The sequence below is a fragment of the Pelophylax lessonae genome (genome assembly GCF_965119305.1).
Source record: "Pelophylax lessonae genome assembly, chromosome: 1".
Taxonomy (NCBI): Eukaryota; Metazoa; Chordata; class Amphibia; order Anura; family Ranidae; genus Pelophylax; species Pelophylax lessonae.
This window is the reverse complement of record NC_138768.1, coordinates 600112887-600134985: the sequence shown is the minus strand read 5'-3', so window position 1 is coordinate 600134985 and position 22099 is coordinate 600112887. Positions and strand designations below refer to the sequence as shown.

Sequence of the window (22099 nt, the reverse complement as noted above, 5' to 3'; positions counted from 1 at the left end):
ACAGAGCTCAAAACTATACTCTCTCACTAGCACCTATCTAGGAGGGTGCTACACATAAAATCCTTTGCGGAAACTTATATGCATTTGTAACCTTATCTTAAAAGTTTTGTGAAGCAGTTCATACTGCATTCCTTTGTAAAATGAAATCGAATTACTGTGGTAGGTCTGGGTGTGTCAGGTAGACAACGAATGAGCCTGTCACATGATTCAAGTGAGGCACTGGAAAAGAGGAAAGTGTAGTTTCACATGATATCTTCTTTTTTCTCTCCTGAGTTCTGAACTGAGGAAACCAGGACAATCCTAATCTGGACTGAGACACAAAAGCCTGGTTGCTGTCATCATCAACTGATCAGACTTCCATTTCCAGCACATTATATGGGTGAAGAACTGCCAGGCTGTGGAGGGAAGGACACTGTGTTAAACAGTTGGCAGAGCAGAGGGTAAGTGTCATGTGATATGTCATGTTAGAGAAGAATTACGTTTATATTCGAGACTCGAGTGTCGCAATGTTTGCTTTCTAGAGAGCCAAAATTCTACATCAAAATGAGCAACTTTAAAGGAATTTTAAAAAGAAATGTATATTCAAATGTGAAAACTTGACTAGGAGTACTGCATTTGTTTCTTACCCTCCAAGGTTTCATAAACCTTTGTAATTTGGCTGAATAATTAGACAAAAGAAAGCGTGATCGCAGGTCTCGGCAGTAAGAAAGGGAAGTTATGGTTCCTTTCCCACTGACTAGTCTGTATAGAGAGCTCACATAGTAATTCATGCTACTGTTTTATGAGGGTGCTTTAAACAATGATTAACTGGTTTGCAAGCCAGAGGAAGGTAGGTCATATTTTATGACCTTCTGGTCTCCAAATTCTCAATAATCCAGAGTCTACAATAAAAATTGTAAAAACTGCACCAAGAATAACAAAAACTTGTTTTAAAAAAACAAACCAAATAAATGTTTCTAAATTCTACAAAATTATGTGTAAAATAAATAATGCTGCCATAAGCCCCCCATTCGTTAATTGTGTGTAGATAATTATATCAGTATGGTGGATTACCTACCTTTTACATCTATCTATCTATCTATCTATCTATCTATCTATCTATCTATCTATCTATCTATCTATCTATCTATCTATCTATCTATCTATCTATCTATCTATCTATCTATCTATCTATCTATCTATCTATCTATCTATCTATCTACAGTATACAGTATATACATACACATACGCACACACGCACACACATGCACACACACACACACGCACACATGCACAAGCATACACACACACACATACACACAGATGTACACACACACACACACACACACACACACATGCACACACATACACACACACATGCACACACACATACACACACACATGCACACACACATACACACGCGCACACACATACGCATGCACACACATATACACACCCACGCACACACGCACACACACACAATATACAATACTATTTGTGGGTATGTGACCAGAAAACAAGCCTAGAAAAGCAGTCCAATTCTATTGCCAAATGATACATATGCTAACGTCCGTACAATTGATACTATGGTGTGCTAACTCTTTCAATTGCCAGTTGCTAGATGTTAAATATCTATGGGTATCTGTCATCTAAAGTGGTTGCAACTGCCAAGCCCTAGTTTGGCTCAGTTTTCTGCAGGATACTATAGGTCTAATACAATTCCTTGGCCAAATTTAGATTGCTTTACAGATAAAAGTCCAAAATGAAATGAAGCTAATTGCATGTTAGCTTTTTTAAATAAAACATGGTATAAGAGCTCTTTCATATGCATGTCTGGGGGGAGGTAAAAACAGGTGGCTGGGTCTGTCCATCCACCAAAATGCTAACATTCTAGCCTGACAGGGCTGTACACATCCCACAACCATAATTTTTTACTCGGGCTGCAGAGTTTGACAACCAGCAGCACCTGTCAAACTTGACCGCTTAGTTTATTGGGAGCGCACAGCAATTATGAGCCAAATGCTTGCCTCACAGTTAGTTTTACCACAAAATCACACTTGGGATGGAAAAAATCAGATCCTGACACTTACTTAATGACTGCCAACCGCTGCTATACCACCCTCTAAAAAGTGGTATACCGTTAAATGCTTTTCAGAGGGTGGAAATCATTGCCACTTGCCTGAAAAGATATTCCTTAGTCAACTGTATTGATTTCTGACCCTATATTTGTGATAGCATGTTGTTACCCAAACATGTTCCTGATGTGTGCCTGCTGTACCATGTACTAGTAAGAGAAAGTATCCTGTTCTCTTTGTATTGCTTCCTTTGTGTGAAATCCCTGGTGGTCCTACCAGTCCTTCTGCTTTCCTAGTAAAAACTGACAACACTAAGCAGGAGAGCACACTGTGGTCAGTTCTCTAGCTGTACTGGTCTCCTCCAATGATCAGACTTGTCCTAACATGGCCCCCTTGCACAGCCATTCACTGGGAAGCTCAGTGTACTGTTGGTTCTCCTCCCACCAGCTCTGATGCAGCTGAGAATAGTGGGAACAGAGGGAATGTTATCACTTATAAAAAAGGGAAAAAATAAATGTTTTTTTTTTTTTAGATCCATACACAGATTTTTTTGCCTTTCATTTCTATTTTAATCTCTTACTGTAAATCACTTTAACTGGAAGTCCATGGAAAACTTTTTTTTTTTTTTTTTAAGTGCACCTGTAAACTAGTTACAAATCCAAATCCAAACAAAACATTTATTTATTTTATTTTTTGACATAGTGAAATACAAGTGTTCTTCAAAAAGTTTCTGCATTATTTTTTTAACTCTATTAACCACATGCCAACCACCAGCAGTACATATACTGCGGCAGGTCAGCTCTGTCGCGCGAAACGTCGTAACTGTACGTCGTTTAGTGGGACCCCAAATGGGGGCGTGCGCACACGCTGATTGGCTGCAGGGGGAGCCAATCAGCTGGTCCGGCGGCCGCAATTGCCACCAGGCACCCGCAATCGCTCCCCGTGGAGACAGAACATTGGTCTGCTGCGGTGAACATGGCAGACCGCTGTTCTGTCAGTTATGAACACAGGGATCCTGTGTTCCTCTTATTTAGGAACACAGGTCTCTGTGTTCATTCAACAAGCCTATCCCCCACACAGTTAGAAAGCACCCCCTAGGGACACATTTAACCCTTTGAGCGGCCCTGGTGTTAACCCCTTCCCTGCCAGTGTCATTAGTACAGTAACAGTGCATATTTTTAGCACTGATTACTGTAGTAATGTCACTGGTCTCCCCAAAAGTGTCAAAAATGTCAGTTAGAAAAAAGAAGAAAAAATGTCAGTTAGAAGTCCGATCTGTCTGCTGCAATGTCGCAGTCCTGCTAAAAAATTGCTGATTGCCGCCATTACTAGTAAAAAAATATAAAAGAAATTAAAAGGACATAAATCTTTCCCCTAGATTGTAGACACGATAACTTTTGCACAAACTAATCAATATACACTTATTGGGATTTTTATTTACCAAAAATATGTAGCAGAATAAAATTGGCCTAAAATTATGAAAAAAAAATAGATTTTTAATTTTTTTTTATTGGGAATGTTATATAGCAGAAAGTATAAAATATTGTTTTTTTTTTTTTTTTTTTTTTTTTTTAGAATTGTCGCTATTTTTTGTTTATAGCGTAAAAAATAAAAATTGCACAGGTGATCAAATACCACCAAAAGAAAGCTCTATTTATGGGAACAAAAGGACATACGTTTTATTTGGGTACAGTGTTGCACGACTGGGAAACTGTCAGTTAAATTAACGCAGTGTTGTATTGCAAAAAATGGTTAAATATAAAAGAAAGGGTGTAAATTTTTTTAAGACCCTCTCATATAACTATTTATTACTGATTGTATTCCTGTTTATTATTTTCCTTCACCTTCTTTCTCAGAGAGCACAGAGAGGAGAAATCTCCATAAAATATGGGGAAAATGCCCCCTTTGGCAAATGTCATTGGAACAGGTATCTGTCATTGGAACAGGTATCTGTCATTGGAACAGGTATCTTAATTAGAAGGTTGCTCTTCACCACCTGTTCTGTGTACAGCTATATGATTTTGGAATTTCCTCTCTTAGTGACGACAGTCCCGAGGCCAAACAGTGAGAGTGAATTTCCCCTACACGTCACAGGTAGCAATAAAATCTGAAATATTCTACTTTTTCTATGCTTACTTTAATTAAAAATAGAAAAAAAATGTTTTGTCTGGGGCTTCACTTCCAATTCCAATATACAGAATAATATTAATATTATTTTAGCGCACAATAAATTGAACAACAAGACTAAATGTAAGCACATTATGTTTGTCTTGTGTAAGTACATGCACTGGCAAAATAAAAACAAAAATCCACTGGAATCTTGTTTAAATGAAAGTCGCAACTTTGCCAGATAACTTCCTGGTGACTTGATTACTACTTTGATGCGACTTTAGAAGCAACTTTCGGGAATGCCTGGGTAATTTTTCTGTAATATCGGATCCAAATCACATCAATATAGAGGAGGTTTCAACTCGAAGGCGACTTCTATTAAAGTCTATGGACACACGTTGGATAGAAGTCATCGTAAAGTAGTACAGGAACCTTTTCTAAAGTCAGAGCGACTTCAGTAGTGCTAAATAAGACAGCTCTCATTGACTAACATGGGATTTCACATGCGACTTGAGGTCTCACAAGGTGGATCCCAAGTCGAGGCAGTCTGAACCAAGCCTTTTACCTTTTTCCTTTGGTGAAAAAACAGCTTGTCCAAAATGTATTGGTGTGCTGATGCTTAAGAGTTCCCTTCACTAGAACCTAGGGGCCAAGCCTAACCCCTGAAAAACAACTCCACACCATAATCCCCCCTCCACCAAATGATTTTGACCAGTGCACAAAGCAAGTTCCATAAAGAAATGGATGAGCAAGTTTGGGGTGGAGGAATTTGACTGGCCTGCACTGCGAGCCAGGCCTTCTCATCCACTACAGTGCCTGACCTCACAAATTCACTTTTGGAAGAATGGTTAAACCCATAGACACACTCCTAAACCTTGTGGACAGCCTTCCCAGAAGAGTTAAAGCTGTTATAGCTGAAAAGGGTGGGTCAACTCAGTATAAGACCCTAGGGTTTGTGTGCATGTAAAGGCAGGTGTCCCAATACTTTTGGTAATAAAGTGTATATTTGGGTCATTCCTACTATTGACATAAGCATGCTCCCCAGAACTACATCACCAAGAGCCCTTGACCTACATAAGGTCTGTAGGCACTGGCAGGCTCTTGGAAGTATGCATGTGGAGAAGAAGAAACAAGGGGGAAGGAGTGGAGGAGTTCTGTAGTCCACAGATGAGATCTCTGGTGGGGCTGACACTGTTGCTTGGAATTTCAGTGCAGCAAAGACACTGTTTTATCAGCTCAAACAAGCTGGGAGCTCACTGAATTTCTGGCAGGATCAACATGTACTTCTTTTGCGTGAGTGGAATCTCTTTAAATGGACAACACTCTACTGACAGTTTCTTTGAATATAGGCAAGCTCCCTAAAGTAGCCATTTATCACAAATAAAATGCATTGAACAGTTCCATTTTTCAATAGGAATCATCATTTTTGTGGTGTTAACATACCCAAAATCATGAGACATTCTTCACACGATTGTGTGGGGTTCCTTAATTCTTAGCGAACATCTTTTTGTAGACTTATTATTATTACAGGCACTTCTATAGAGCTGAGAATTTAGGTAGTGCTTTACATATACAGTACAAAAATAGAAATAATAACCGCGCTAGTGGAACAAAAACAAAGCTGGAACTTCAAGTGTGACCACACCCCAGTGAAAATGTATAAAATGAAGTTGCGCTAAACATTGATATGAATCAAATTAAAGTCCATGTAAAGTCCCATATATAATAATAGTAAGTAGAATCCGTGATATTCAATCCAGACTCCCAATGGTCATGTGCTTGCCAAAAGGTGAACATATAGAGCGAGTTATCCAAAACCGAGGCCTTGTCAACTTGATTGAAGGAAAACCAGGTTAGGCTCGCAATAGTTGTGTAATTTTTTGGTTCATGAGTTGGTCAAAAAAGAAGAACAAAAGAACGCAATAGCGTAAAACCCAACAACAATGGGTACATTATACCCATTATACATATACAGTACATTGTACATTCACATCAGTCCCTGCCCTCAAGGAGCTTACAATCTAAGGTCCCTAACTCACATTCATACATACACCTACTAGGCCCAATTTAGACAGGATCCATCCAGTTAAAGTGAAGTTCCACCCTGATTTTATACTTACCTCCATCTTCTCGCTCCTGGTCACCTAAAAAAGAAATGGATAATCGCATTTTTTTTTTTTTTTTACTTACCTCGTAGGGAAGAAAATATACTTACCTTACTTCCTTCTTCCTCCTTCCTCGGCCGCGGCCCGTCGTCACTTCCTGGCTCTGCAATGATTCCTGGGAGCTGAACGTCATAGCTCCCAGGAATCATTGCGCCTGCACCGGCCCCGACGTCAGTTCCGGGGCGCGCGCGTCATCCCCTTCTAAACAGCTTCTGGGCATGCCCAGAAGCTGTGGAGAGATGACGCTCGTGACCCGGAAGTGACGGCGGGGCCGGCGCAGGGCATCGTGGGACCGCAGAAGGCGGAAGAGGACGCCGAAGAGGATCTCGCTGGCTTCAAGCTGCCCACATCCGAGATGGCAGCGCTGGACAAGACGTTTTCAAGGTAAGTATTTGTCCTAACAGGTAAGTGCAACCCGGGACAGATCAGAGGCTAGCCATTGTGGAATGCACTAGCCCTGACTGTCCCGGGGGTATTTAAAAAAAAAAAAAAAAAATTCCAGGGTGGAACTCCGCTTTAACCTACAAGTATGAGTGTGGGAAGAAATCCACACAAGCAAAGGGAGAACCAGTGCCATCTTAAGACCATTATAGGACCCCGGGCAATGCAGTGCACTGGGGCCCTGCCTACACAATCACCCACGAGAATAAAAATGTGAATTATCGATAAGGCGATTTTTATTGGTACAGCAGTGCCAGGGTAATGACAGCTTCCAAGTTCGGTGGCTGGGTCCGGTGAAAACACACATGGAGGGGAGTCAGACACGACTGTCCTGTGTGTCTCCTCTAATCATAGAGGGTAAAGCCCCGCCCCGCGCCCTGTAGGTGTGCGGAGTGAAGCCCCGCCCAGTTGCCCATCTTCGGTTCCTAGCTAGCCCGAGTTGTCGCTCGTCTGTTTCCATCTGCTGCTGTGTTCTGTACGGGGAAGGAGCGGACTGGAAGCCAGAGCAGCGGCTGCAGGAGAGGTGCACGGATCAGGGACTGCAATGGTGGAATAAAGACACAAAGTCAAGATGAATAAAATAAAAGTATCCACAGAAAAATGTTCTACCCTGTGAACGCTATTGGTATCATCAGCATTCTGGCTATCTGGAGGCTCTGGCTGTTGTGATCTTGCCTGAGGGGCGCTGTGTGGAATATCATTGTATGCGCAATCACTTCTTCTATCTGGTAAGGAGATAAGTGTGTTACCTGTGTGCAGCACTGAGGTGTTAACCCATTGGATTTCCTTTCTTCACCATTTTGGGCATTCCTTTCTGGGACTTTACCGACCTTATATTAATTTAAAAACTTTATGGTCTTTGACCTATATGACATATATATTTCCATTGCAACAATTCAATTGTATTGCATTATCTCTGTTTATGTATGGACTTACTTTCCTAAGCTGATGGTATACCTTATGTACACGTGTTTAGCTACATGTGTGAATGATTTCACCTTGGGTACCTATTTGTAATTTGTTTTTTTAGAGACTATCATTTTTAGTATCTTGTTTTGGGTCATTAGCGCGGCTTTTTTCCTATTTGTCCTTTGTGTGCCTGTTCCCGTGGAGGCGGACAGGCATTCCTGCAGTTGTGGGCTACCCCTTCCATGGCCCAAGTGGTCTGACAGCAGCCCAGGGCCGACAGGCGCTTGCCACCTGCTAAGTTCGGTGGGGGGGATGCATTCGGGAATAGGGACTAATGCTTGGCTGGGTCACTGGTCAGGTGGGGCCCCCTGGGCAACTGCCCAGCGCGCCCATTCGGTAAGATGGCCCTGGGGAGAACATGCAAACTCCAGGCAGGTAGTGTCGTGTATGGGATTCGAACAAGCAACCCTAGTGCTGCTTGGTGGAAGTGCTAACCACTCCACCACTGTGCTGCCATTGAGACTTATCTCAATAGAAGGGCTAGTACCCCTAAATATTTTTAGATGAATTGCTACCCAGAAAATAGTATGCTGTTGGTGTTTCCCATGCACATAGAAATGCATAATTACTGGATATGTGTACCACAACAGACACATCAACGAGTTGGTGTTTTTGGTGTTATTTAGGACCAGTCAAAAACTTTTTTTTTTTTTTTTAATAATGTAGAGAAAGGTTAGTGCTCTGTCGATTTTTTTTTTTTTTTTTGCTATCTATATCCCATTTGATAGATTACCTTTTTACTTTCTGTCTCAGAGGCACCTCTGCCAAAGTAAGAGATTTAGTCAGGAAGTCTTTCCCAGCTCATGTTCAAGTGACAACTATGAGATTTTTTATTTCCTATCCTTTTCTGTGTCAGTGACAATGGTTATTATGACAAATAAGGGAGGTTGAATATTAAAACTGACTGGGGTTTTAATGTTTTCATTCACTGAATAAAACTGAAAAATAAGTTTTGGTTTTAAGTATCCTTTAATTAATAAAAAAAAAAAAAGTCTTAGGTTGGCCAATTTTTGGTCTAATGTGTCCAGTTACAATCTTTGAAAAGAACTCAGAACATTTTTTTTACTTTTTCAGTGGGTAAATGCCCTAATGTCTGATGAGTTTTTAGGGGTATCTGGGACCTTATTGTGAGATTTCACCAGAGCAAGGGCAGGTGTTCACCAGATCAAGCTTGGGGTCCAAGTCCACCAGACCAAGAGAAAGCTCTATATATTTCATCTAGTATGTATCCAGCACCCTGAAGTAGAATTTTCACCGGAGTAAATAGAAAATACACTTAAGGTGGAACTTTCGTCAGAAAATTAAGTCCTGCTAGATCACTCCAGGCTGGCCCCTTTTGCAGGTATAGCTATGTTAAACATTAAAAATATGTGCCTACATTATTTATAATCCAGTAATACACTGTCTCACCCTGCTCTGCACATGCTCAGTTGCTCTCCATTTTTAGGCACTGCTGAGTTTGTAGAGGCCGATCTGCTGATGACCCTATAGCGGGATTAAACCCTCTTATTCTTTAGCTAAGAACACTGCTTCTGTTTAAACTGCAACTGCCATGGTGCTGCACATGTGATCAGTTATGACACCAGCCATTTGATGGTATGACAGCTTGGTTGAGGACACAAGCAAACGTGGCAGTTAGCAATCTCGGCATTCCGGGAATGTACCCTATTTTTCGCTCCATAAGATGCACCTAGGTTATAGAGGAGGAAAACAAGAAAAAAAATATTCTGAACCAAATAGTATACTAAAATATTTAATAAAATATAACATAATAATATTATGTAAAGTGAAAGGCAGTTAACAATGGCATTAAAAACCATCATCATTTAAAAGGAATTATATATGCTAGTCTTTTCTGCTTTATCATCCTTGTATGTAGAATGAGGAGGTGGTATTTTTCTGCCAGAAAATACAGTAATGAAGGAACTGTCAGTAATGTGTCTTTCATTGTTATGAGAGCACTGTAGCTGAGAACATTAGGTAGGTTAAGTTCAAGGGTGGAGAGGTGGGTTACTGTTTAGGGTGGAGAGGTCTGCTGGGTGTTGTAGTCCTCCAGGGAGTGAAAGGCAGTTTGAATATAAGATGTACAGCTCACTTACACAGCAGCCCTCGATACATGACCCATACAGAAGTGGCAAATAAAATGTATGTCAGCCAGTGGACAGTATGTTAGCCAGTGGTCAGTACGTTAGCCAGTGGTCAATACATTAGCCAGTGATCAATACGTTAGCCAGTGGTCAGTACGTTAGCCAGTGGTCAATACGTTAGCCAGTGGTCAGTACGTTAGCCAGTGGTCAATACGTTAGCCAGTGGTCAGTACGTTAGCCAGTGGTCAATACGTTAGCCAGTGGTCAATATGTTAGCCAGTGGTCAGTACGTTAGCCAGTGGTCAATACGTTAGCCAGTGGTCAATACGTTAGCCAGTGGTCAGTACGTTAGCCAGTGGTCACTACGTTAGCCAGTGGTCAATACGTTAGCCAGTGGTCAATACGTTAGCCAGTGGTCAGTACGTTAGCCAGTGGTCAATACGTTACCCAGTGGTCAATACGTTACCCAGTGGTCAGTGCATTAGGCCTCCAAAGCACCCGCCCACTTCTCTAAAGTACTCCCCCCCCTTCCCTCAACCCAGTTCAACCATAAAGAGAAAAATTAAAAAGAATAAACCTTGATGTACAGATTACAGTGATGAGTTTGCTCTGCAGGGATTCAGATTCCTCATGTGATGCAGTGAAGTCAGTCCAGTCCAGGCAGCTCATGTACACAGCACAGCAGCACGGCCGCCAGCACTCACTCCTCCCACAGCGTGACGTGCGCTGTGCAGCCGGGCCATGCTCCTTCACTAAAAGGCTGGCCTGGCGCTGCTGTACCGCTGACTCGGACACCTCCTCTGGCGATGGGGGAGAGGCCTGGTCAATATTTGCTCCATAAGATACACAGACAGTGCATCTTATGGAGCGAAAAAAACTATAACAGTTTTTTTAAACCATTAAATTGATGGGTTTAGTTTCACTTTATGATTTACTGCTGGGGCTCTGGGCTTCAGCAAAAGGGAAGAAACAGGAGCAATGCTGGTCGACAGCTACTTTTAGATGAGAGTGTTTCTATTCACCGTCCTACATATGCTGTATATATGCTTTTAAACATTAAAAGTACTACACTATTGGAATCTTCTTTTGACTCCTGGTGAGCTTTATTCATTCAGAACAGGAGGTTTTAAAGGAGAAGTCCTGGGAATCCTAATGCTTCAATGACCCGTGTTTGAGCAACATGCCAATGTATTTATCTAATTAATATATTTAATTAATTAATATATAAGTCACTCAGATTAATATTTTTAATATTTTTAATATTTTTAATAATTTTGAGTAATATTTTAACAAATATTTGAGTAATTTTATTAAAATATTGTAATTATTCATGTTTTGTTTTTAATCCTAAAATTAATTATATTTTATTGAGGTATTGCTATATACGGGATATTTCATTAAGTTCTATTGGGATATATTGTTATTTTTTTACCTCCCAAATATCTATCCCTCTGCCTTTATTTATTAAAGTATATGGGGATTTCCTGTTATTATGTATAGCATATGATTGCTTATTCCCATATTGAACGATCTGGTTTATTATCATTATTATCTCTGCCATCTCCTGCATATGATGATTCGGGGCTTCCGTCCTTCATCTATGTTCCGGGGGGAGGGATTTCTGATGTGGCGGAGTTGGATTGGATATCAATGTGAGGCTTGGTTGTATAAATGGCGTAGACGCAGTCACGGTCACATGCCCCTGATGACGTAAGCTGGCGTACTTACGAAACTTTCGTCTCCTGGTAACACGCTCGTGGAACGCGGAAGGTGTTCTTGAACCGGAGACCGCATGATGTGATTACATGCTCTGTTTTCATCCATAAAATGTAAGTGCATCCATCTCTTAATAAACTCCTTTGTTTAAACGTACTTCACTATCGAGCCCATTCTTGTCTTTTCCCTGGTCATGCTGTTTGGAAGCCCATTTCCCGGGTTAACATATTGGGATCATCAGTGAATACGGGGAGAAGGTGCCTCCTTCTGATGTCTGGTGCCTGTGATTTTATCCGTATCCTTATCCTTTATCCTATAATAAGGGGTCCACAGTTTCTGGTAAGCGCATATACACTCTGGGTGATTTGGTGGAGGTGTATAGTGCCATACAACACGTTTATCAAGTGTTAACTAATATCTGAATATCCGCTGCTACACAATATGGACTGCTTTATGGACATTTTGATATGATATGGTTTATTTCATTTTGTCAGGTCACGGGTTGTGCACTTTCTATTGTATCACTACAGATTTGTACACGTTTCATGCACTTTATCAATTACCACAGTGCTTTTAGTTTAGCGCAATCATATATTTAGTAATAAGTATATTTTTTTGCCATTTATGCTACTGCAGTGGCAGGCAGTCATTTTGGGGAGTTTGCATTTTCTATATGGGTGATGGGAGATCACTGAAGCACTTTTGAGAAGAATTGTGATACCAACACTGGTGTTTCCATTTTGCACTTACCCTCACTATGGACGTTTTTATTGGAATTTAATTTTGTTACTTTGGATTTTAACCTCCCTGGCGGTCTGATTATGTCCAGATTTCTGTGCTAAAAGTGGTACATTGTTTTGCATGGAAATCTGTTGTTTTATATTTTAAAACTCACCTTCCCCTGCAATCCCCCGCTGTCCTCCAGCAATCCTCCTGCTGTCCTCACACTCTCTCCCCACTCTGTGCTCGGCCGATGCCAGCACCTGTCTTCTTGTTCCCTTCCCTGCGAGCGGTGCGATCCAGGGGGTTGGAACCGGCGGCAATTTCAAAAATGTAAATACAGTAAATGACATGATACAAAGTTGTGATCCTAAAAGATTACACTGTATCATGCCATTTCACCACAGGATTTCACCTGGTGACTTTTCCAGTGCCCTGCCTGTGCTTTTCCAGTGCTTTGTGCCTGGAAAATTGAGAATGACCATGACATCCAAAAAGCGTTCTTTTTGCGCAAAAACCCTTTTAGAAGAACTGGAAAACAGCGACAGCAAAACGGAGTTACTTGAAGAACTGAGCGATAGAGATTCGTGGTAAAATTCGTCATCAGGTACGGAAAGTGACGATTCTAATGTCTCTTTCTGGCACATAGCATAGGAAATTCTGAAGAATCATTTGATATACTTTCCAAATTCCACAAGCTATGTACCAGAAAGAGACATCGGAATTGTCGCTGTTGTCACTTTCCATACCTGATGATGAATTTTCCCACGAATAGCTATCGCTCAGTTCTTCAAGTAACTCTGTTTCACTGCCAGTTCGTCTTTTGCACTTAAAAAAAAAAAAGCTTTTTGGACACCAAGGTCGTTCTCTATTTTCCAGTCAAAAAGCACTGGAAAAGCACAGGCAGGGCACTGGAAAAGTCACCAGGTGCAAGCATGTGCTGAAATGGCATGATACAGTGTAATCCATTAGGATCACAGCTTGGTATCATGTCATTTGTGTATTTACACTTTTGAATTGGCCACCGGTTCCACCCCCCTGCGTCGCAATGCTCAGGGAAGGGAACTGGAAGGCAAGTGCTGGCATCGGCCGTGCACAGAGCAGGGAGAGAGTGTGAGGACGCTGGGGAGGACACCAGGGAGGATGGCGGGGGATCACAGGGAAGGTGAGTAACATTCTGGGGTAATCCCGAGTGTGGCTCGGGGTTACTGCTTTTGGTACTGAAAGTTAACCCCGGGCCACACTCGGGAATGCCGCTAGGAAGGTTAATGCAATATTTATGTAGCACCCTCCTAGGTAGGTGCTAAGAAAACCATAAGGGAGGCCCTGTCTGCTTATCAGGGGGGCCTGATTGTTCAGCTAGGCTGTCATGTGTTTCCAGGTGTGCCTGTTGAGCTTGGGGAGTCTCCCCACTATGTCCAATGAGGGCTCTTATTGGACAGTGGAGGAAACCTGACCAATAGCACACCAGGGCTTGTATCTATCCCAGAGGGCAGAATCTGCCGCAATGCATCCTGGGATGGGGTATAAGTCTGATGGGGGGCACATGACAGAGTGTCTTTGGCAGGAAGCAGAGTCCCAGGAGGAGGGTAAAGGCTGTCTCTCCTCCTGTCAGTATGAGGAAAGTGTCCTGGGCAGTCGGCCTAGAGGACAGAAGGTTGAGCTGAGAGGGATCCAGTGTGCTGTGGACCGAGTGGAGCTGCTGGGCAGAGGTTTCCAGGAAAGCAGTGTTGTGAGTACTGTAAACTGCCCAGGGGTCTGCCTAGGATAGGGGACCACTCCAGAAGGTCAGAGGGAGCAGCCAGCTAACCAGTAGAGAAGGCTTAGAAAAGGGGTGCCAGAGTTTAAGCCCTGAAGATAAGTGTGTGAGAGAGGGTACCGGTGCGGGCCCTGAAGTGTACAAGTGTTCAGCAGTGCAGCAGTGAAAAAGTAGCTACCTCAGCAAGGAGTGCCAAAGGGAGCTTCAAAAAGACTTTGAGTCAAAGGAGGTGATCAGAAGTCAGTTCAGTGTTAACAGGCAGCAGGCCAGCGTTAACCAGAGTTAACCGGCGTTAACCGGCGTTGACCAGCATCAAGCCAGCGCCAACAGGCATTTTTCAGTTGTCCCCCGCAAATTGTGCATAGTTGAGCCAAAGGATTATCCCACTCCCTTCTCCCATCCAAGTTCTCAATAAATATAAAAACCCAAAGATACTGGAATGGTCATTTTCTCAGTGCTCACACTTGGAGAACATGCTTAAATGTGCTGTTGTTGTTAGCAGTAACCCAGGCAGACCCACATCCAGCACAATGGCTGGGAATCCTGCTACATTTATATATGTGTGTTTTTGTTTCATGTGCTTTTGAGGAGCTGCACTTTTACTTTGCACATGCTTTATCAAGTTGTTTTGGGTAAAGTTCCACTTTAAAGTTGATTCACAGTCACAATGTAGGTGGAGTTGGAACCGCTAAAAGCTGAGTGGTTGGCAATATTGCCTGCTTTCACATTTTTGTATCTGAACCTGCCTGTGGGTTCCTGCAATAAATTGGCTTGCTTTGTGCAGCAGTTCCTTGAGCTTATGACTGGTGTTTATGTCTAACTGTGTCAACAATTGGAGGTTGAAAGTTCTGAAGGCTCTGAATGTTAAGGAATGCTTTACATATTCATAACTGAAACCTTATTCATACTCCTAACAAAGCGCAATGGACATCAATACACAGTGCCTGGCAGATAATTTGACAGTTTAAATTTGGGGCACACCAATTATGGAGGAAATAGTGAAAGTAAGAGTAATTCATGGGCCCTGGCGCTGCTAGAGTTAATAGTTTTCTATGGCAACACACTGTTTGTATTTTCACATATATGCAGGGAAAAAGTGATATCACCAGGTGTGTGTGATCCTCAGCAGACTATTAGTTGAAGTGTAATGTAGCTCATGGCTGAGATATGGAAGAGGAATTAAATTCAATTCAATATGTGTTATATTCCAGTGTTGAGCCCATTGCACTTTATTATACCACTAATAAGGAAACTACATAATATAAGAATATATAAAGTGTCAAAGTGCTGAAAAAAGTGCACAAACTATGAAACACAAATCATACTATATAACAATCAATTTCATTAAAGTGACTAGAGTTGAATTAAAGTGCTAAACAAGACTCCAAAAGTTTGTGTCCAAATGTAAACAATATCTATTGCAAAGAAAAATCCTCTACAAATAAAGTCACAGGTGCTCTTCAAAGTGCTCCAAAGGTATCCGTGACATTGGTGGTGCTCCGCAAGCCATGCTCCCCTGCCAGTCCCACACTCACCAGAGCTCAGTCCCCTCTAGGGGGGGTCAGGCCTGTCAGAAAGTTAGCTCGGACCAGATCAGCCAACTCAGGATCCACAGCCAAATGTCACCTTAAATTCCCTTCTTAATGCTCATGTCCATGCAAAGATATAAAAAGCAACAGACCATAGTGCATACCAGTTGGATAGATTTATTGCATACCAAAAATAACGCACTTACTACAGTGTAATTTCAAATCAGCATTGGAAAACATACAGGAAATCCGGGTTTCGTGTGTTCCACGGCCTGTAGCGGAAGTGACGCAAAGACGCTCGTGGCTCCGACCTACGTGTTTCGTCACAATGACGTCATCAGGAGCTGCGCCATATTGCCTCACTTCACGTTATTTATATTATCCCATAACCTAGCAACCCCGAGTCAAATGATTTGGTGGTCATATTTAAAACACATCTATTATCTGATTTTAAGCAATGTGTATGGCATTTGCCTAGCAACTCCTAAAAGCCAAACATGATGGTCGTATTCAATTGTACGAACCATGCTAATAGGAAGGGCACAGTCTACCTTTGCTTGATTAAATCGTTTGGGCTCATGCTCCATAATGTCTCTGGGGTATGCCACAGCATATACATCAATAAACAAATAAGATTAAAATCATACATATAAAACCATATAAAAAAGATGATATTTAGTGAATATTAAAAATATGTATATATATGTAAATAGAATAAAAATTAAAATAAATATTAACACTAAATAAAAGAAGGAGGATGTAAAATCGACAGTAGAGGGTAGCTTTCCATAAGGAGCTAGGAAAATATTACCTTGTTTAAAATGATTCTAAATGTAAATAAAATAGAAAGGATATTCCAAGGTTAGGAAAGGAAGGTGAAAGGGATGGAGATCAAAACAAAAACTATATTGTAAAGAAAAGAAGAGGGATCCGCGCTTAGGATAAAATATATGGAATAAAAAATATATAAGGATACGTCTAAGGAATATAAATAAATATAAGTGAAACAATGGTGGCTGCTGCCCACTTCAAAAGATGCAACCCCAAAGGGAAGCGTCAAGTAAGTGTGTCAAAAGAGAAGTGATTGGCGCTGCCGAAAAAGTAGGCTAATGGGAAATCTGGGTTGGGCTGCTATAGTCTAAAACAGGGTTCAACACTTATGAATGCACATAGGGTGTGTGTGAGAAGGACTTGTATAAATAAAGATAATTGGTGAAAAAAATTGGTAAAGGAACAACAGTGTGTGTGTAATATGTGTCTAAAATTAACACTGTGTACTAATGTCCTGTATCAAACTGGATCAATAAATGGATAAATAGATAAATGTGTTCACTGACTGTGATGCATTAAAAAATAAACATAAATATAAGTATAAATATGAATATAAATACAGATCTAGGAACATAAAAAATATATATAAAAATAAATAGTGGTGATTCTAAAAAGTGTTGGTGTGCAGAAGTGCTTAAAAAATATATAAATATGATGCACTAATCAAACTATATAAAGTGTGTATCGAATCAAAAAAGAAAAGAACTATCATAACCATCTATTCAACTTATAAAATAAAGTGCAAATGCATACTCATAAGCAGTGTAAATAAATAAGTGAATAAACTGTGTGCATCCCACACAGGTGAGAATATTAAATTTCCAATAAATAAGTGCAACCGTGCAAAAAAATGGTATAAATATTAAAGGTGAAAACCATATGAACCCAAGAGGTCAAAAAGCAAGTTCACTGTATTTTCAAATAGTCCAAATATCGTGCAATCAGAGCTGGTACAAAAGTCCTATAAATATATAGTCCATAAAAAGATGGAATAAAGTGCTCTTTTTTCTATGTCGCCCGGAGTGCAGTGAGTGGGCGGAAGATAAGGTGCTCCCCTTCTCCTGGGGTCCTGTGCTTACCAGATATCCGTACCCCTACAGGGGTAAATGGCGGGTCGATATCAGGGATCGCTCCCATACACTGGCAACCTGGTTCGATCCTATCCTTCCTATTACCACTCTTGTCCACTCCGTGCTTCAGTACAAATAAGGCTTACAGCATCAGGGAGAGAGTTCCAGTACAGTTCCCGGGTATAAAAGAAGGGGGAAAAACAAAAGCCTCCGATAGTGCAGAGTCGCCTTTAAAACTTTTAGACATTTAGACGTTTTCAAAAGACATTTTGAAAACGCCCACACGAAGGGTGAAACGCGTTGACGTAATTTCCGGCGCACGAACCACGCATCGTCACTTCCGGTCTGGCTTCCTGGATTCCGTGGAACGCACGCCGCTGCGGCGTTCCGACCTGTATCCAATGCGCTTTTAATACTATTTGTCTGTAAGTATAGCATGTAATGATTGGGGAATAAATACCATTACGTATTACACTATTGGCCCCTCTTTTTATTACATATCCTGGCTATACGATCACCGCCTATCGGAGCGATCCCATCAAGGGCACTTGGAACCAATACTGGAGCCTATATATCTCAAGTCGCTATATCAATATATGCGCTGATATATCTGCATTGTGGTGAGTAGGGGACCTGGAGGGCCACTCACAAGAGCACCAATTTGTTGGACGTTTTTGCACTCGAGCACTATAATTATATTTTGCACCAGGAATAAGGATCCGCACCTAAGCACTTTAAGAGTCACTATATTTACCAAGGAGGACATTTATAATGTTTTAAGTTTAAAGGATCATTTTATATATTAATCAGGGGCGTAACTACAGGGGTTGCAGGGGTTGCAATCGCTACCGGGCCCCATGCTCCAGGGGGCCCGGTAGCAAACCAGTGGGTGAACTTCTAGGATCTCAAAGATCACACTTGCGACCGGGCCCTGGCATTTCACCACTGTGGGGAGGCCCCAAGATTGCAGGAAGGGGGCCCACTGCAGAACTTGTGAAAGGATCCTGATGCGGGACCATAATAAAAGGCCATGCAATGAGAGTAAAGAGCCCCAGGATTAGTGGGAAGAGCCCTGGGCTTGAAGGGAAGGGCCCGGCCAGGGGTCTGGGGGGCCCTTCATGGTTTCTTGCATTGGGGCCCTGAAGGTTCTAGTTACGCCTCTGATATTAATGTATTGCATTTATTTGTATATTGGTATATTTACATTTTCATGCTAGCGCTGTTTTAATTTGGTAACACACACTTTCTCCAATATTATTTTGGATGCACAGCAGCTGCATAACACACTTAACTTTTTTCTAACACTGTAGGTGTTGAGCGCTGTTCTAATTTTGTTTCACATATGTCTGAACAGAGACACAGTGCAGGAAAAGGAATGGTAAGTCAGTAATGGGGAAAAGATCAGTTGCTAGGAGTCCCAGGACAATAATGGTGAATAGTCCTTTGCCTTTTGTTGCCCATTTTGAGGAAAGCTACAATCAAGGTCCTCTTTAAATGACTTGGGAGAAAAAAGGAGAGCAGAAACAGTAGTGATCATTCAAGAGCATTAGTGCTAAGAAGTAAGAGTGGGCAGAAAAGAAACACACTCATGACATTGGGGAAAAAGGGGGGGGGGTAATAAAGCAAAGAGGAAAAGGAACAGGAGATGCAGCAGAGGTAGACTGATGGCTTCACGTAAAAAGAACACAGTGCATGCAGATGCAGATGAAGGGAGCAGTGATAGTAAGATGAAAGATAAGACTGAGAAACTGAATAATGAGCAGAAACAAAGTATGAGAGGGAGTACATTAAGGAAAACACCAGAAGAATAGGCTCAGAAATTTGGAGCAGGCAGACAGGATAAGTGAGTCAGGGGAGAATAAGCCACAGGCTAGAGAAGTACAATACTGAACACAGCAGCTGAGGAATCTGAATGCATATAAGAATCCTCCACTAACATTAACAGGAACCTTTTTTTTTTTTTTTTTATAGCATTTTTGCTTTTTTTTTTTTAACATTTGTGGTCTTTCGTAGAAAATCCAGTGAAACACAACAAGATGACTGTGGCTATATGCCCATTACTCCTTTTTTGTTTCACTTGTCTTTTTTAGTTTTTGTTTAAGGGAACTAATTCTTTATGCCACATGTGCCAGTTAAAAAAAATTGATCATTGCTAAAAAAAAGTATATTTCATGCATAGTGTGAATGGGTCATCACCATAAATTAAAAAGGTTTAAATAAAACTGTGCTATGTAAAGTCAAAATGTACACATCTGTGAAAAGCAAAATTGAGTAAACTAAAATTGGTTTTACTAAAAGCACTAGAAACAAAAATCAAATGCAAATTGTACAGACGGTGAACACCTTCCCACCCAGCCCATTGTCAAATGACACCTGGACGGGAGCTTCCTTGTTCTGGGTGGATGTCATATGACTTTTTTCCCAGAATGCACATTGTGCGCAACCCACAGGTGCGATCTGTCATCTGCTATTTCAACTGGACACAGCTGCCTGTACTATGTAATCCCTGTGACTAATCACAGCAGATCACATGACAATTGTACGCATTGGATGGCTTCCATTCATGGCCATTCATTGTGTACTATTGTGTTCATATCTATGATTGGCCACAGTGATCACATGGTATAGACCAGTGGTTCTCAACTCCGGTCCTCGGGACCCACCAACAGGCCAGGTTTGCAAGATAACTAAATTACATCACAGGTGATCTCATTTGCTGCTCAGTGATTGCAGTATTCTAGTCTGCATCCCCCAAGGTAATACTTAAAATCTGGCCTGTTAGTGGGTCCCGAGGACCGGAATTGAGAACCACTGGTATAGACAAGCACATCTCATCTGTAACATGTGATTAGCTGCGGCCAGTCAGAGCTAATCACAATAGTAAACACTGAATGAATAGTTGGTTGCTTATAACAGTGAAACAGTTGATTTACATTATCAGTGGTTGCACAGTGATCTGAAACTGGCACAAAATAGTAAATAATTATAATTTTTTTTTTTTTTTTTTTTAATTATACATTTTTTAAAATGTAGCTGTACTCTTCTTGCTACTACCATAACCTATCACCATAGACCAACCCAAAATAAATTATCCTACTCCTGGCGACCGCAGTGACACCACATATTTGTATGTTGTCTCTACCTAAAGTAGGGCCCAGAAACAATAGTGCACATTTTGTTTTGTTTTTATCCTACCTAAAACACACTGACACTAAGCCCCCATTCACACTGGGGCGACCTGGTCGCCTGACAGGTCGCCGTAGGTCGCCTGGCATAGAGAAGCTGTGGACCCGTTCTAATAGGAGCGACTTAGAAAAAGGGTCCGGAGCTTCTTTGGGGTGACCTGGAGCGACCTGCATTGACTTCAATGTTATGAAGTCCGTGCTGGCCGCTCCCAGGTCGCGGTGCGAGCAGCGCACCGCGACCTGTGAGGTCGCCCCGGGAAGTCGGATCGCCCCAGTGTGAACAGGGCCTAACTGACACTGATACTAATTTAAAAAATTTTGTTTTTTTTTAAATCCTACCTAAAAATTACTGACATTGACCTTTGACTCTAAGTTTGGCCTTAACTCTAGCCCTGGCATTGACCTAGATCAAACCTTGTTAGTACAGGACCCGGGGCTCTCAATGAGAGCCCCCTCCCTGTGCTTAGAGCAAGCTGTGCAGCACGCTGCCAGGACAAACACAGCTACACATATATACTGCCTGCCAGAAGAAGACCCACTTCAGTGAGGTTGCATATATGCATACAGTTGGCAGGAATGGATTAAGTGGGGCTCTAAGTTTGATTTAATCCTCTCCTGTGCCTTTTAGTTGATCATTGAGTCCACCTTTAATAATAAAGGGACAACAGGGAGGCTCAGGAAGCAGAAAAGGGGCTGAATTTTACAGGAAAAGTCAATATTTGCATATACAGTAACTCCAGATGCTTATAACTGATCATTTTGACATACCTTTCATTTTTTCTTCATATGCTTATTTTGAGATGTTCAAGTTTGTGACAGGTTTACTTGAAAATGTTCAGTTCTTCTTCATACTTACGATTGTTAGTGCCACTGGGATTCTATAACTAGTATAGCAATAGTAAATATGTGTGTTTTTATAAAATAATGGTTTGTTCTGTGATTATTTAGTTTTGTTTCTGTAAAAAAAAAAAAAAAAAAAATCTGTACACATATGTAGTGCCCCCTTGACCCCTGGAATCATGGGGGGAACCCCCAGAGACAGGGCGAGCTTACATTTCACCTTAGGGGTAGATCACTTTGGCAAATGTAGACAGATGGGTGCCAGTCACTTTTAGATGAAACAAAAAGTGATTTTATTACTCACAGTCCATGGGCACAACACGGGGAAATACGCTTTGACTCAGGACCAACACTCCTGTGTTAGAATTCTCTAGCAATCATCACCAGTAGCAGCAGCATCCTTTTCCTACAAGAGAGTCAACCAACCTTCATGGGACTCCATCCTGTTTCTCATCCTCTGCAGATGAGTCAGTAAACATCCAGGGGACTTCCTTCTGCCTCTAGTGAGCATTAGAAGCACCAGGCCTCAGCTGCAGGCCTAATCCCAGGCCCACTCAGGCAGGCCTAAAGCAGCAGCTCCATCACATGCACCCTCCCCTGGCCAAGGTCAAGGAGGATGAGAG

General features: G+C 41.5%; 1 protein-coding gene across 1 annotated transcript in view; it reads left to right on the top strand.

Annotated features, from left to right (window-relative positions):
- The first annotated feature begins 238 nt into the window (after positions 1–238).
- LOC309561875 (NACHT, LRR and PYD domains-containing protein 3-like) overlaps positions 239–22099 on the top strand; it is an 85120-nt gene continuing 63259 nt past the window's right edge. Inside the window, exon 1 of the mRNA XM_082265940.1 lies at positions 239–440. Within this exon, the coding sequence (XP_082122066.1) occupies positions 376–440 (65 nt within the window). The 5' untranslated portion in view covers positions 239–375. The remainder of the gene's footprint in view (positions 441–22099) is intronic.